General features: G+C 44.4%; 1 protein-coding gene across 1 annotated transcript in view; it reads left to right on the top strand.

The window, feature by feature from the left end:
* SLC26A4 (solute carrier family 26 member 4) overlaps positions 1 to 14,719 on the top strand; it is a 40,884-nt gene that overhangs the window by 10,277 nt on the left and 15,888 nt on the right. The window contains exons 4-11 of the mRNA XM_075016374.1: positions 436 to 546; positions 966 to 1,150; positions 3,535 to 3,699; positions 6,123 to 6,275; positions 6,368 to 6,450; positions 8,879 to 9,026; positions 11,922 to 12,035; positions 14,157 to 14,234. Coding sequence (XP_074872475.1) covers positions 436 to 546; positions 966 to 1,150; positions 3,535 to 3,699; positions 6,123 to 6,275; positions 6,368 to 6,450; positions 8,879 to 9,026; positions 11,922 to 12,035; positions 14,157 to 14,234 — 1,037 coding nt within the window. The remainder of the gene's footprint in view (positions 1 to 435; positions 547 to 965; positions 1,151 to 3,534; positions 3,700 to 6,122; positions 6,276 to 6,367; positions 6,451 to 8,878; positions 9,027 to 11,921; positions 12,036 to 14,156; positions 14,235 to 14,719) is intronic.

Raw genomic sequence — 14,719 nt, 5'->3', positions numbered from 1 at the left:
TTACCTAAATAAAAATGGCCTGATCTTCAGAGGTGTTGGTTAAACAGGCATCCATGTCTGAGAATTCTAGCTATGCTTCAGTTTCTTTTGTACAAACCCTCCTTCCCCAGTGGAAAGGCAGATCAGTTGTTTTCATGGCAAAGGTCTCATTCATAAACTTCACGAAGCTCTCAGAATTTGTGCCTGTGTTCTGTGAGAACACGAAGTGCAAGTGTAACTCTTAATACTTATACCTATGACTACCAAGTTGGCACTCTTACAAATGCTGCGGCACAAGCACTCCAATTTGTGCCCACCACTGAATGACAGATGCAAAATATATTTTCCACTTGTTCCTGACTAAAAGGAAGCCACCTTCCTGAACATTTGGCTAATCACTTGACCAAAGGTGAGTTTCTTATGACATTTAACGAAAAATTATGTGTGTGTTCACAGGTTTGGCCTTTGCTTTACTGGTTGCAGTTCCCCTTGGACATGGTCTGTACTCTGCATTTTTTCCCCTTCTGACATATTTCATACTTGGAACATCCAGGCATCTCTCAGCCGGTAACTGGTTACATTTAATTCCAGTTTCAGTCAATTTTCTTTTGTCATGTTTGTGTTTGGTGTTGGTATTCATATTTGATGTGTGGCAGTCACTTTATTAACTGTTGTCTGGTTCATTGGACTTAAAACAGATTTTGGCTTGTTAAGAGTCTGTGCATAATGTTTGATTCTACTTGTTCCCATGCACAGCTTCTGCTCTTATTTGTGCTGAAGTTCACCAGTCCAGTGTTCTTCTGGCTACAATGCAGAATCAGGGAGGGCATTAAGGAACGCATTCTAGATTATTTAATAAACAGGCATTTTGCCATCATAGTAACATTTTAACTCATTCTATTATGTAGAACTTCCAATTTTCTCTTGCAAACACTTTGAGTTTGTGATGTATGTAATGTCATGGTTTATGCCGTTCCTCTTTACAGGCCCTTTCCCTGTGGTCGCTTTGATGGTGGGATCTGTTGTACTGAGCATGGCACCCGATGAAAATTTCCTCACAGTGAGCAGTAATGCGACAGGACTTAACACAACGCTGATAGACACCGCATCCAGAGATGCACAGCGAGTAGTGATTGCCAGTACCATCACATTTCTGGTTGGAATTTTACAGGTAATATAATTGCCTTAAGTTGATGTTGCTTGTACTTTATTAAATAATTGGCAAAAAGGCAGCTAGAAATAACTTCACAAAAAAACAAGCACCTTAAAGACTAAGAGATTTGTACAGGGTTAACCCTGTGAGACTAGAAATAACTTATTAGGGCTCCCCAGTCCTTTCCCGTCATAAATGCACAGGAGGGGAGAAAGTCACGCTGAAATCTACACAACCTTCAAATGACAGAGAACTCAACACATTACCCCCTTCGTAGGGAAAGCTTTGTGTCGGCATAGCTGAGTGACTGCAACAAGCCTGAGATATCTGTAGGGAAACCAAGTTCCAACAGCATAGACCTTGGATGATGAAGGAGGAGGGGCTATGCCTCTATACAACTTTGCAATCTTCCTTTGTTTCCCTGAGAGGTTTGCTGTTCAGACACACCAGGGTGGTGTGAGGGAAGATGATCCAATGAGTCTTGGTCAATACAAAAAGAACAGGGCATTTTTAACAGAAAAAAAGTAGACACCCAAATGTGGTAAAAGTGGGTAAGAATTTGAGCTACAGAGGACACAGGTGGACAACAAGGATAGAGAAGATATCCACAGCAACTGTCACGCAATTGAGAGTCCAGGGCACCATATCATCCTGCTGTGCTAGTGACATGTGGTGATATAGCAGGATTGTTGTTTTGCCATTTTTCTATGGAAGAGTTCAGGAGCAGATTCTGCAACACCCACAGTGGCTACATTGTGAGGCCCTTACAGTTTTGCTTAACGAAGTAGTTTCAGACCTTAGATTCACATAGGGACAGGTTTTGTGTGAGGTGCAGCTCACACTGAGTAATATTTTACCTCACAGGTAACCTGATTTCCATCAGTGGGACCGGGGTGAGCAAACTTTTTACACTGCACCCCACTTTTTCTCCCTGCAATTAGTAGGGGCTCCCCAGCCTAATGCTCCAGAAGCGGGTGACAGTCTCCCAGAAGTTACGTACCACGCTCCCTTGGTGGCAGCAGAGGCTGGGAGGGAGAGGGGGAGGGAGCCAGCAGAGGCCGCAGGGGAGCCAGTGGAGGTTGTCCAGGGAGACAGATTGCACTGTGCCCCCGCTATGAAATTTCATGCCCTGTGAGGGGGTGCCCCCAACTTTGCACACCCCTGCTGTAAGCTGTGCATTTGTGCAGCAACTCAGGAGAGATTTACATGCTGCCCAGCTGATTAGCAGAGTGCCCACAACTAGATTTGAGTTTCAGCTGGTGGTGCACATTCACGCATGCCTCTGTGCACAGAAGAAAGTTTATTCTACACATGGATGGAAAAAAATCTGTGCACAGAGGAAAAAGGATTAGAGGGAATATTGCTAACAACCAATGCTTAATTTGTGCCAGGTCTTGCCAGGACTGAACCTCAGAACCGCTAGTCTTGGCAATTCATAGCCTTGGCCCTCTGGGTTTGCTGTGTCAGTTATAAAAGTAGAATAATTACTTTACCCTGGCACCTCTTTCAGTACTAACCACGATACTATAACACCTACCCGAGGCAAACCTTTGGTTAAACTTGGGCTTTGCGGTAGACAGACCAGCCAAAGTGATGATTTTGCCCTAACGTGTCATGTCATCTTTTGTCTGTGGGACTCATTCATTCTGTGAATGCATATCCATCAGCACAAGCCCCTGCAGCTGCTTCTGCACTGCTTAGCCTGGCCAGAAGCCACACAAAAGTGAAAGAACACACGCAACAGGCACAGGTCTTGCCTGCTCCAGGAACGAACTTCATCTAAACTTTTCTGCCATTGCTTGCCCAGTCTCAGAACCCCTTCCCCCACCAGCAGGGCACTCCCAGTCACTAGTGCTGTAACAGTCATCACGCAGCCCTGCTCTGAATAGGGATAGCCAACTACCCCTTCACTGCCCTGGCCTCTGCCTGTCCCACTCCACCAGCTTTGCTCTGCACTGCAGCACCCGACAGCCAGAGTCCTGCTGCGTGGCTTCACTCCCTCTTCCCCAGACTCACCCTCCATGGACTCGGTTGAGAGTGCTCTGCCCCCAGAGCCTCAGCTCTGCCACCAGGTTGGCACCTCCCAAGCTACAGGGAGCAGGAGGGTTCAAATAGTGCAGCAGGGGCCAGTCAGGGAGGTCGATTGTGCTGTCCTCCCCTGACAAAATTTTGCATCCCCCCAAGGGGCACATCCTCCACTTTGTGCACCCCTGAGTGGGACTACTGATGGCACAAGGTGCTAGTCAGTGTCAGGATAGCACAACCTGGACCACTCAGCTGCCATCTGAAGTCTTCCCAAACAACCAGCATATTGTATGGAGCTGAATCCTGATCATTCGGAAACATCATTGTTGCGCCTTTTAACTGTTTAGCAAACTGTTATTTCCTGGTGATTTTTTCAGCTTGTGTTTGGAGCCCTTCAGATCGGTTTCATTGTGAGGTACCTTGCAGATCCCCTGATTGGAGGCTTCACAACTGCAGCGGCTTTTCAAGTTTTTGTTTCGCAACTGAAAATAGTCTTAAATGTTTCAACCAAGAACTATAATGGGATTCTTTCCATAATATATGTAAGTATGCCTTGCTGATCTGATTTGGTTTTATGGTTGTTTCTGTCTTCCTTCTGCGGCTTTCATTTTATGAAGAGGTGATATAGATAATAAATTGAGACAATTTAGGGTTTCTTTTAAGGATGTGATCCTGCTCCCATTAAGGTCATTATGTTGACAGGTATTTGGGTGTAATTCACCCCAATTATTCATTTGAGAAGACTCCTTTTCCTTGCCTTTGTTTGTAGGATGTCATAGGACTGTTATGAAGGTCAGTTTAATTCACTCTCAATGTCCTGGGAGATGGAACAGATTAGTGAGATGATAACATTTGGACACAGTAGTGGAGTCAAATTAATACAACTGAGGATGACCAAATGTAGGATGATCAGTGTGATTCTTTTTTAATTTATGGTGTAGAGACCTATCTTTCAGGAAGAAAACGTCCTGCTCTCTGTCCATTTTAACCACTCAGATGTCTGTGTGGCCATGTGCTATAATGAATATGGCCCTATGAGGTCAGGGAATTAATACAACACATTTGAGATACTGTACATAGTTCTGGTATTATTTTTACAAGGCTATCGCAGCATTTTGGAGCAGAAAATGTAAAGTAATTTATTAAGGGACTTAAAAGTTAATTATGCAGAAATACTAGAGAAATTATTGATTAAATCTTCCTGTCAGATCTGTTGGGAGGATATTGGAGAAAATGGTAAAATGAAGAATTATCTTGACTGTGTTGTAGTAATATTGATTTACTGTATTGTTCCATATTATAGAACCTATTGCTTTTCCCATTGAATCCAGTGGGTATTTTCACTGACTTCATTGGGAATAGGATTGAGTTAAAAACTCTTTGACCATACAATACTTCACATTAGTGCTGGCAGGTCACTTAAGGGGGCATACTATGACCAAAAAGAATCAGACACTATTTAAAACACTACTGTTCAGACACTGGCAGAAATGGAGGCCACTTCAGATAGAAATCTATTCAACTCTTGCTGAAGTTTATGGAATAGCCAGGCTATTCATTTAGAGAATAGGACAGGTTGGCCAATGGACCAGGAGTAGCTGCATGAAACTGAGGAAAAAAAAAAGAAAATCCAGCAGGATGTTTGGAAAATCTCCCTAACAGTGAGTTGTGTCAGACTGTGGAATAATCTTCCTTGGAACTAATGGGAGCTCTTGGGACGTTTAAAATGAGACTGGACAAAGCACTATAAGAAGCTGTGCTGTGCTGTCATGGAGCTGGATTAGATGGCCTTGCAGGTTTTTCCATTTCTGCCTTTTATGATTATCAAAGGGAAGTGCAACTAGAAGCAGTATTTTTGAAAAGGAATGAGATGGTGTTCCCAAGGTGGCCCTAAAAATGAAGAGCTAAGGCTCTACATTAAAACTCAGCATCATAGTAGTATTATAAGTGGGTCAAGCAGACCACAGAATTTACGAGTTCTAATTTCACATGTGCTGGTGATTTATGTGGTCTTGAGCAAGTATTTTAACATCTCTGAGTTAGTCGTGCCTTGTAAGTAGACATAACGTGCGCTCACCTACTAATGGGTGCTGGGATAGAATTAGGTAGAGGAGTGAGAATAATTAGAACACCTCTCTCTGGACCAACTTTCGTACCCTTATTATCAAAGGAATATTATTTTCACCATTTTGCAAGCAGATTTAAAACTTTAAAAAAATCAGCTGCACAAATTGCAGTGTGTGCCATCAAAGAATGAACTCACGTCCCTGGTGCTGCAAACTTAGTTAGAGATGCTGCCTGTTATGCACTTGTGTAGGAACCCTTCTGGCCAGGGCTGAATTCTGAAGGGAGTCTTTGGGCACCCTGAACTGAGGAGGCCTGGCTTTTCCCCAGAGCAGGACTACATACAGTACAGCAGGATCTCTGATGGCAGCATTGTGTTCTCTGGCTATGGACAATGGAGATAGGGAGGCTGAGCAAATACTTAATCCACACCCTAGAGACTATGCTCCTTGGGCAGATGGTTGATGAGTGAACCAGTGCTTTAGCCAGGCATCTGCTAGCTGCTTCTTGAGGATCATGGATGGATCTTGTCTGCTATATGGAGAAGGAGCGGGAGGCTCCACATGTCCTTTTCTTACCCTGTGCTTCAGCCAAACACAGGCAGCATTTTACCCATTACATATTATAAATGCTATATAAGTTAAAAGGCATCTGCTAAATGAGAGTCTTGTAGTTGTGCTCCTTCAGTTAAATTCACCATGAGATCAACCCACTGACTCAAGGAAAGCTTGAAAGTGCACAAATGAAACTCACATTCATAGTATGTGAAAATGTAAAAATAAACATGTGGGACAGGCAGTCCCAGACCTTCTCTGAGGGTTTGTGTCTCTATCTCTCTAGGAGCAATTTTCTTATTCTGTTTATGCAGCTTCAGATTATTTTGTATTGTATTTTCTTTCAGACTCTCATTGAAATATTTCAAAGAATTGGCACCACCAACATTGCAGATCTCATTGCTGGGCTACTGACCATTTTTGTATGTATGGTAGTTAAAGAAATAAATGATCGCTACAAACACAAGATCCCTGTTCCTATTCCTATAGAAGTAATTGTGGTAAGCAAAGTACCCTGGGAAGAAACATAGCTGATTTCAAGCAGACAAGAGCAATTTTTCAGTATTGAAACCTCTGCTTTATCTGATTCCAGACAATAGTAGCCACAGGGATCTCATACGCTGCCGACTTGGAAAAAAAGTACAATGCAGGCATTGTTAAAACCATTCCTCGAGGGTGAGTGCTTTTGTATTCTGAGATGGAGATTCCCCATTCCAGCGTTTAACCACCCTGCCAGGAAGTTTTCCTAATGTCCAACCTAAACCTCCAGTGCTGCAGTTTAAGCCCATTGTTTCTTGTCCTATCGGCAGAGGCCAAGGAGAGAAATTTTTCTCCCTCTTCCTTGTAAAATCTTTTAGGTACTTGTAAACTGCTACTGTGTCTTCTCTTTTCTAAACTAAACAAGCCCAGTTCTTTCAGTCTTCCCTCATAGCTTATGTTCTCTAGACCTTTAATCATTCTTGTTGCTCTTCTCTGGACCTTTTCCAATTTCTCTACATCTTTGTTGAAATGTGGTGCCCAGAACTGGACACAGTACTCCATTTGAGGCCTAATCAGCACAGAGTAGAGCAGAAGAATGACTTCTCATGTCTAGCTCACAACACTCCTGTTAATGACATGAGCAAAAAAATAGCAAGAATCAGATAGGGCAACAGTTTGATTCACAACTGAACATTAGGGGTGCGTCTACACTAGCCAGCTACTTCAAAGTAGCCAGCACAATGTCGAAATAGCACACGTCACGTCTACATGTGCCATGTGCTATTTTGACGTTGAAATCGACGCTAGGTGGCGAGACATCAAAATTGCTATTCCCATCCGAAGATGGGAATAGCGTCCTACTTCGACGTTGAATGTTGAAGTAGGGCACGTGTAGATGATCCTTGTCCCGCTACTTCAAAATAGTGGGGTCCTCCATGGCGGCCATCAGCTGAGGGGTTGAGAGATGCTCTGTCCAGCCCCTGCGGGGCTCTACTGTCACCGCATGCAGCAGCCCTTAGCCCAGGGCTTCTGGCTGCTGCTGCTCCTGCAGCTGGGGGGTCCAAGCTTCGTTCAAAGGGTCTGCAACCGGTTGTTGGCTCTGTGGATCCCATGCTGTGCAGGCTGAGTGTGTCTGGGAGGGGCCCTTTAAGGGAGAGCCTTGGGGCTTTGCTGGCCCCTTATTTCGACGGGGAGCACTTGTGTGTGTGGACGCTCCGCATTTCCTTCCAGGGTGGCTCCTTTCGACATTCTCCGTCGCTACTTCGACGTTGAACGTTGACGACACCAGCCCTAGAGGACATGTAGAGGACGTCTTACATCAAAATAGGCTACTCCGACATAGTGTGCTAGTGTAGACGTAGCCTATGTGAGTTCTAATCTCACTTCGCTTACTAATTCCCTCTGTGGCATTGTGGGAGCACTCCCCAGCTGTAAAATGGGAAAAATAATATCCTCCCTTTTAAAGCACTTTGAGATCTAATGATGAAAACATTATATACCAGCTAAGTGTTATTATTAATTATAATAATCAGTTAATATTTGTAACATGAATGTAAGAGTATGGGAAATGATACATAAATGCTAAGTATTTTTAATAACAGTATTTGACATTTACATAGCATTCAATCTTAAAAACCCATCCTTATGTTACTGGTCCCTCTGTAATCCTTATTCATAAAAATAAGCTCACTCAAAAGTATCCCTGACATATTCACCAAAGTAATGGTTGCTCTGACAGTAACTTTCACCTGGAAGATCTAAGCATTTTACAGTGATAACCTTCAGATTCTGTGTTTGTAAAGTTCTTTGAGCTCTTCAGCTGAAAAGTGGAGTGTACAGGTGTGAAATATAGCTAATGTAATGGTGTCATTAATTGCATAATGTCCAACATATCCCCAAAATACACTTCTGCGCTTTGTTAGCACAAGGCCAAATTTTCGTTTCCCAAATTCTGAAACCAATGAGAGTTTTGTCACTGACCTCAAAGGGGAGGGCTGACCCTGTGGGCAGCTGTCTAGGCACTGGGATCAGGTGGTGCCACAGTCAGTGTGCCCCCAGCCCACCATCACAAAGCCCCTTTAACACCTGAGTGCTGGGCCTGGAAGTGGGGCGGGACAGGGCTGGGGGCTTCTGCTGTGCTCCAGGCTCCAGCTGTTAATCTTGGCCAGGCTGGGGAGAGACAAAACTTCATTTTCTTTTCCACTGGCCACTCTGAAGGCTACGTAAGACCCTCCTCAGGATGCGCATGCTCTGTACCTCTGCCCCTTGCTTCCATACTTCCTCAGCCTGAAGATAGAGGTCACTGTATGAGGACTTGCCCCACTGTCTGCCCAACCCCCATACCTCAGGGAAAATGGCATCCTGGATGCCAAAATACCCGTTTGTCTAGTGTGCCATTTTTGACAAGGCCAGCCCTGTTAATGGGGCCAGAATTTGGCTGATATTGAACAAGGTAAGGATGCTGTATGTTCGGCAAGTGTTCCCCTCTTGTTGTGACTTGAAATATGATCATTCACATTGTCAATAGACTGCATGTGCTGCTGCCTCGAAGCTTTTTGACAAATCTAGTTAACATAGAATTAGATCAAAAACACTAATGTCAATGTATGTCCCTAAATACTAGGTTTTTGCCTCCAGCACCGCCAGCTGTCAGTATGTTTTCAGGGATGATAGCATCTGCCTTTTCCATTGCGGTGGTCGCTTATGCTATCGCTGTGTCTGTGGCAAAAGTCTATGCAACAAAACACGACTATGCTATTGATGGAAATCAGGTATGTGAAACCTAGTTAATTTAAAAATGAATTCCATGTAATTTTGTGCCCTGAAGGATGCTTGTATGTCCAAACTGGGGGAGAATACACTGATTTATCAGACGCCAGTGAAACTCCCGTGTGTGAAGTGAACTAAACTGTTTGAAAAAGCAGATAAGATAGGGCCATGCGATAAAGTGATCCATAGAGATGCGACTGGTGTTAAGTACCTAGGATGCTGAGCCAAAGCCTTGGTCCTAGTTAATCTTCTCTGGGTTTTTTCCAGTGACATCAAAGCACTGAAAGCTGCTTTCAAGAGTTAACTGGGGATAGCCATTATGTAGGGAAACACCACAGTGGTGTCAAGATGGAATCACATAAAACAGACATAAAAACACTCCTGATTCACAAACCTGTCAGCCAGCACTTTAATGGAGTGGGCCATTCTGTTAATGACCTGAAAGTCTGTGTTTTACTGAAGAGGAATTTTCACAGCTGTTTGGAAAGAGAGGCTGCTGAACTCTCTTTTATGTTCAAATTCAACAAATTAACACGTGGTTTGAACCAGGATGGCAATTTTCTAGCTCATTATAGGGGCTCTTTTACATACTTTGCTTTATCTAATTCTTGACTCCCCCCACCTTCTGCCCCTCTGCTCTCTCATTTGCTCGCCTTGATAATATTTTTCTGATTTGTCAACCTTGATTACTAGTTTTGGTTCTCTGTGCCTTAAATATTGAGTCTGTTCTGGTATGGCTATGGTCTGAACAAGTGGGTCCGTCCCACGAAAGCTCATCACCTAATAAATTATTTTGTTAGTTTTTAAAGTGCCACTGGACTGCTTTTTTGTTTTGATAGTGTATAGACTAGCAGAGTGTTTGGAGGTTGGCTGCTGGTAGGAGGGGTGGGGAGCAGTGTTGGGCTGAGGGAACAGTGCCTGAAAGACTGCACCAGTCAGCACAAGTCAGGCCTGGCTGATGCTCAGTTTTTATACTAATGTAACTCTTTTAGTTGGGGCAATGATTCTATGCCTATGTCATTAAATAGGCAACAGCAGGGCTGACCACCACCATGGGCCCCAGGGCAACGTGTGTGTGTTGTGTGGGGCCCACTTTGAGCCCCTGGAAAGCTCAGGGCCTCAGATGCAAGGAGCAGGGCCTCACAGCAGTCAGCCCTTAGCACGGCCCAAACTGTGGTGCTGGGGCCCCCCAAGCCTTCAGAGCCAGGCAGAGCAGCAGCGCTCCAGCCGCAATTCAAAGGGGCCTGGGGTTTGGCTGCCACCACCACTGCCATAGTAGCAGCAGTGGCAGCCAGGAGCTCCAGGCCCCTTTGGCTGTCCCAGCCCTGGTGCAATTGCCCTCTCCTGTCCCTCTGTCGATGAGCCTGATGAGCACATCCCCTTAGTGTAGATGTAGTTATATCGGTGTTAATGTGCTCCTGCCCGTGCAGCTTAATCCTCTAAATGTATGCATGTAAGTCTTGCCAGTGCAGGAACCTTTACACCAGCATAACTGCCTCTGTAGTAAGGGGGCTGGAGTTGTATTGCTTTAACTATATCCACTTCTAAACCAGTTTCGTTACAGTGGTACAAAAAATTGTGTAGACAAACCCCATGGTTGCTTAAACCGTCGCTACTCCTGAAATCAAGGGAGATGAAAAACTGGCTTACTGCTACTGTTGTCTCTGCCTCTATGCATGCTGAACCTGTACTGCTTCCTTCAAATATGTGGGACAGTTATATTTGCTACAAAAAATAGCTAAGCATGCGTTTAACTTGTTTTTCTATCCTTCAGAACTAATGAATAATGCCCTCATTACAATATATCTGATTTTAGCTGAGCATTAGCTCCCTGAGCACGTGGACTATGAGTGGAGACTCCTCTGTGTTGGCCGTTGTGTGTCCTGAAGCTATAATACACAATGTTCACATTTGGAAACTTTGAATTAAGGTTCCCTAGCATGTCTTCACTTGCAGTTTAATAAGGCTAAATGGATAGTACAGCTGCATGTACTGTTTTCATCATTCTACCAGCACTGCCCTGTTCCAGAAGACATTAGGTAGCAATTAGATTAGCTGAATGATTGGTAATGAAACACAATTATATTCTTTCTAGTGCTAACATCATGCATGGAAATTTTCAACAACAGAAAGTCCTAGAAAGAAAGATACATTACTGTACTAGTCTACTTAAAATAGATGAGTGAAAAATAATGACCACATAAAAACAGGCAATGAAAGAAGTCTGGAAGGAGGATCAATTACCTTCTTTCATCAGTAGCAATTTATTTTCATAGAATCATAGGTTTTCCAGCCTAACAATAGTAACAGTCAGTGATGTATTTCTAGCATCTTCCAGATATCTGTGTGTATCATCTAGGCCTGTTCTATTTAATGATCTGGGTTCCATGTCCCACTGTTTAACAAAGCTTTGCATAAACAAGGGCTGGTCTAAATACGTTTTTGTAGTGATATAACTATATTGGTTTAGAAACAAATATATTTAATTTTGCATGGATACAGTTTTACTGGTGTAAAAATGCTTATATTGAGATACCTTATTTAGGTGAATTTATGCAATTAACCTGTACCAACATAGGCATATTGATAGTGGTTTGATTGTCTCCACAGTAGGGAATTGCACCAGTTAAAGTCTATTGTTTGAAACATGATGTAGTTAAACCGGTAAAAAACAAATAAAAAACAAAAGCAAAAAAACCCTACAAAACAAAAAACAAAAACCTTATGTAGACTACCAGCTCTAAAATACTCAACAGTAGCATGTGATGAGTCCAGTATTTTGTAGCGGGCTGCTATTACTTCTCCCTTTACAGACGCCTATAAGGAAATCTCATCTCTGCTGTGCAAATAACATTTTAAAGAATCTACGTTTACATCATCATCTTAACTTTTTCTAGGAATTCATTGCCTTTGGGGTCAGCAACGTGTTTGCAGGAGCTTTCTCATGTTTTGTTGCTACCACTGCTCTGTCACGCACCGCTGTCCAGGAAAGCACTGGTGGGAAAACTCAGGTAATAGGCTTATTTTACTGTTAATTTTAAAGATACTTCAGTTTACTGCTGCACAGGGCAAAGACATCACACAGAGATAATGGTAGCCACAAAATGCTTTTGTGTATTGACCCTGGGTGGACTGACTGTGAGATCTAAACCCAAGCCATTTAGTACTAAACACATGAAATGCTACTACTGCTGAAGCTAAAAGCCTAAATTCTGTAAATGGCACCTGTGACACTCAGAAACTTCTTATGTGGAACAGCCACTGGAGGGTGACGAAGCCTTCCTAAGTGGGTCAGTCCCACAAAAGCTCATCACCTAATAAATTATTTTGTTAGTCTTTAAAGTGCTACATGACTGCTTTTTTGTTTTGATAGAATACAGATTAACACGGCTACCTCTCTGTCACTATAAAGAGTTTCCTAGTGTGTGTTGCACTTTGCATCCGTGGTGGACAATAAGCAGTTTGCAGGCTGGATGAGGGTCATTGTGGTTAGCTCCTAAGGGGCCACCAGGTGCTTTATTTACCTGAGCATTCGCAGGTCTGGCCACTTGCAGCTCTTATTGGCTATAGTTCACTGTTCCCAGCCAACGAGAGCTATGGGAAGTGGCATGGGCTGGGCCACCAACTTCTACAGTTCCCATTGGCTGTGAACAGCACACCATGGTAATGGAAGCTGTGAGTGGTTGCACTTGTGGATGCTTAGGCAAATAAAGTGCCTGGCAGCCTGCCACGAGCTAAGTCTGGGTAACACGTCCAGCCTAAAGGCCACTAACAACTGCCCACTTCTGCTTTACAGAATAATAACTATACCCTGTTTATTGAATAGCAATGCCATTCAGGGGGCAACTAGCAGGTAACATATAGAGAGAGTGTGCAGGAGTTTGAGCAATTTAAGCTTCTTACAGGTACTGATGTATCACACCTTCCCGGGGGGAGGGAGGTGCTAAAGGCAGGCAGATGGGGGGTGCAATATGGCAGTACCTGAAAGGAATTTAAGTGGAGGGGGGCTCAGGGCAGGGGGCATTGCGCATGGGGGGTGCAGGTGTCAGGATCAGGGTGTGTGGGAGATGAAGGAGTCAGGGTTGGAGAGTGAGGGGTGAAGGAGGGGCTCAGGGTAGAAGCTTGTGGGTGTGTCTGAGGAAAGGGACAGGAGGCCCATTGATTATGCTGCCCTGGGACCCAGAATTCCTGTACTCAGGTCTGGGCTCAGGGCAGGAAGTTGGGGGTACAGAAGTCAGGGTTGGGGTGAGGAGGGGGCTCCGGAATGCCGTGGGTCAAGGCAGGAGGCTGAAGTTGTGGGGGGCTCAGGGCAGGGGACTGTAGTGTGTGTAGGGGTGAGTGCAGGGAGAACAGGGCACCATTTCACAAGGTTGGGGGCAAGCCGGGGCTGCAGCTGCACTTACCACCAGCATGCTCTTCTTCCCCTGCCCCTGACAATGAGGGAATGAGGGGAAAGTGCACAGCCAGTGCACATTCCTCTTCTGCCCTCCCCTCCATAGCTGGTGGGAGGGAGAGAAATGCACACAGGCGGTGCACTTTCCTCTCACTCCCTGATCATCAGGTGATGGGTACACATGGCTGCAGCCTGCTTTCTGCCCCCTCTCCCACCTGCCTGCTCTCCGCAAAGGGCACCCTGGGAGGTGGGAGGCTTGGGGCTGGGACAGTCCCGGACCAATGGGGGTGGGCATGCCCCAGCCAGCTTCTTTCACCTGCCAGGCTGCCTGCTGCTTAATGCGTCAGTCTACGCTGCAGGAGAGCCCCAGGAGCTGCACTGGGAGCAGCGGCACCTCCGCCTGCAGCTGAACACGGTGGCCAGGAAGCTTCTTCTTGCCAGTGTGCTGGATGGTGGCACATGAGCTTACTTCCACCTCTCACCGTGTGGATTTTCTCCTGTTCTTTTTATGTGTGTGTGGTGATTTACAAGGACCACTGAGTCTCAGTCAGCTTATGCATCTGAATTATTTCTGGATTTGGCCATGTATGCTTAAAACATCGTCAAATGTTAGCAGGGCTCCTTGTTTACAAAGAAACATAAAATGTCCCAGTTGGTATGCATCATTCCTAGTGACTCTGAATACAGAACAGAGTCCAACAATGCTAGGTTTGTTTCAACACTACTATCTTCTTTGCAGGTTGCGAGCTTGATCTCAGCTGTGATTGTACTGATTTCCATTGAGGCTCTAGGGCAATTGCTACAGCCTTTACAGAAGGTAGGATGCTTCTGCTACCCCACATGTACTCTTCCCTGCACCATATAGGCCAGATGCTCAGCTAGTGTAAATTGGAGTAGCAGCAACAATATGGAGCTGTGCTGATACATATAAACGAGTGGTTCTTAATCTGTAGTGCAGCCTACACCCCTTTGGTTCTCAAAATATGTTCTCACACCCCTTATCAAAAATTAAAAATGGAGATGGGGGCCTATACACTTTTAGATGCATATTAAATATATGTAAAACAGTTTTATGTTATTACTCACCACAAATAATAGTACGATAGGCATACAAAAATACGCAAGCACTACCCAGAGAAGTTGTGGAGTTTTGCTGTGGAAGTAAACTGTAACCAACGCACTAACAGTTAGTGGCTAACTGAATTCATACATAGGTTTGATGAAACAAAGTAGCTGTAATTACGTGCCTGTGCCTAATTTGTGTTTTCAATAATTTACTTTCTAAAAAAATCTGGCATGTCT

This window comes from Carettochelys insculpta, chromosome 1 (assembly GCF_033958435.1).
Source record: "Carettochelys insculpta isolate YL-2023 chromosome 1, ASM3395843v1, whole genome shotgun sequence".
In the NCBI taxonomy this organism is placed as follows: domain Eukaryota; kingdom Metazoa; phylum Chordata; order Testudines; family Carettochelyidae; genus Carettochelys; species Carettochelys insculpta.
This window is presented reverse-complemented; position numbering and strand designations above follow the sequence as displayed.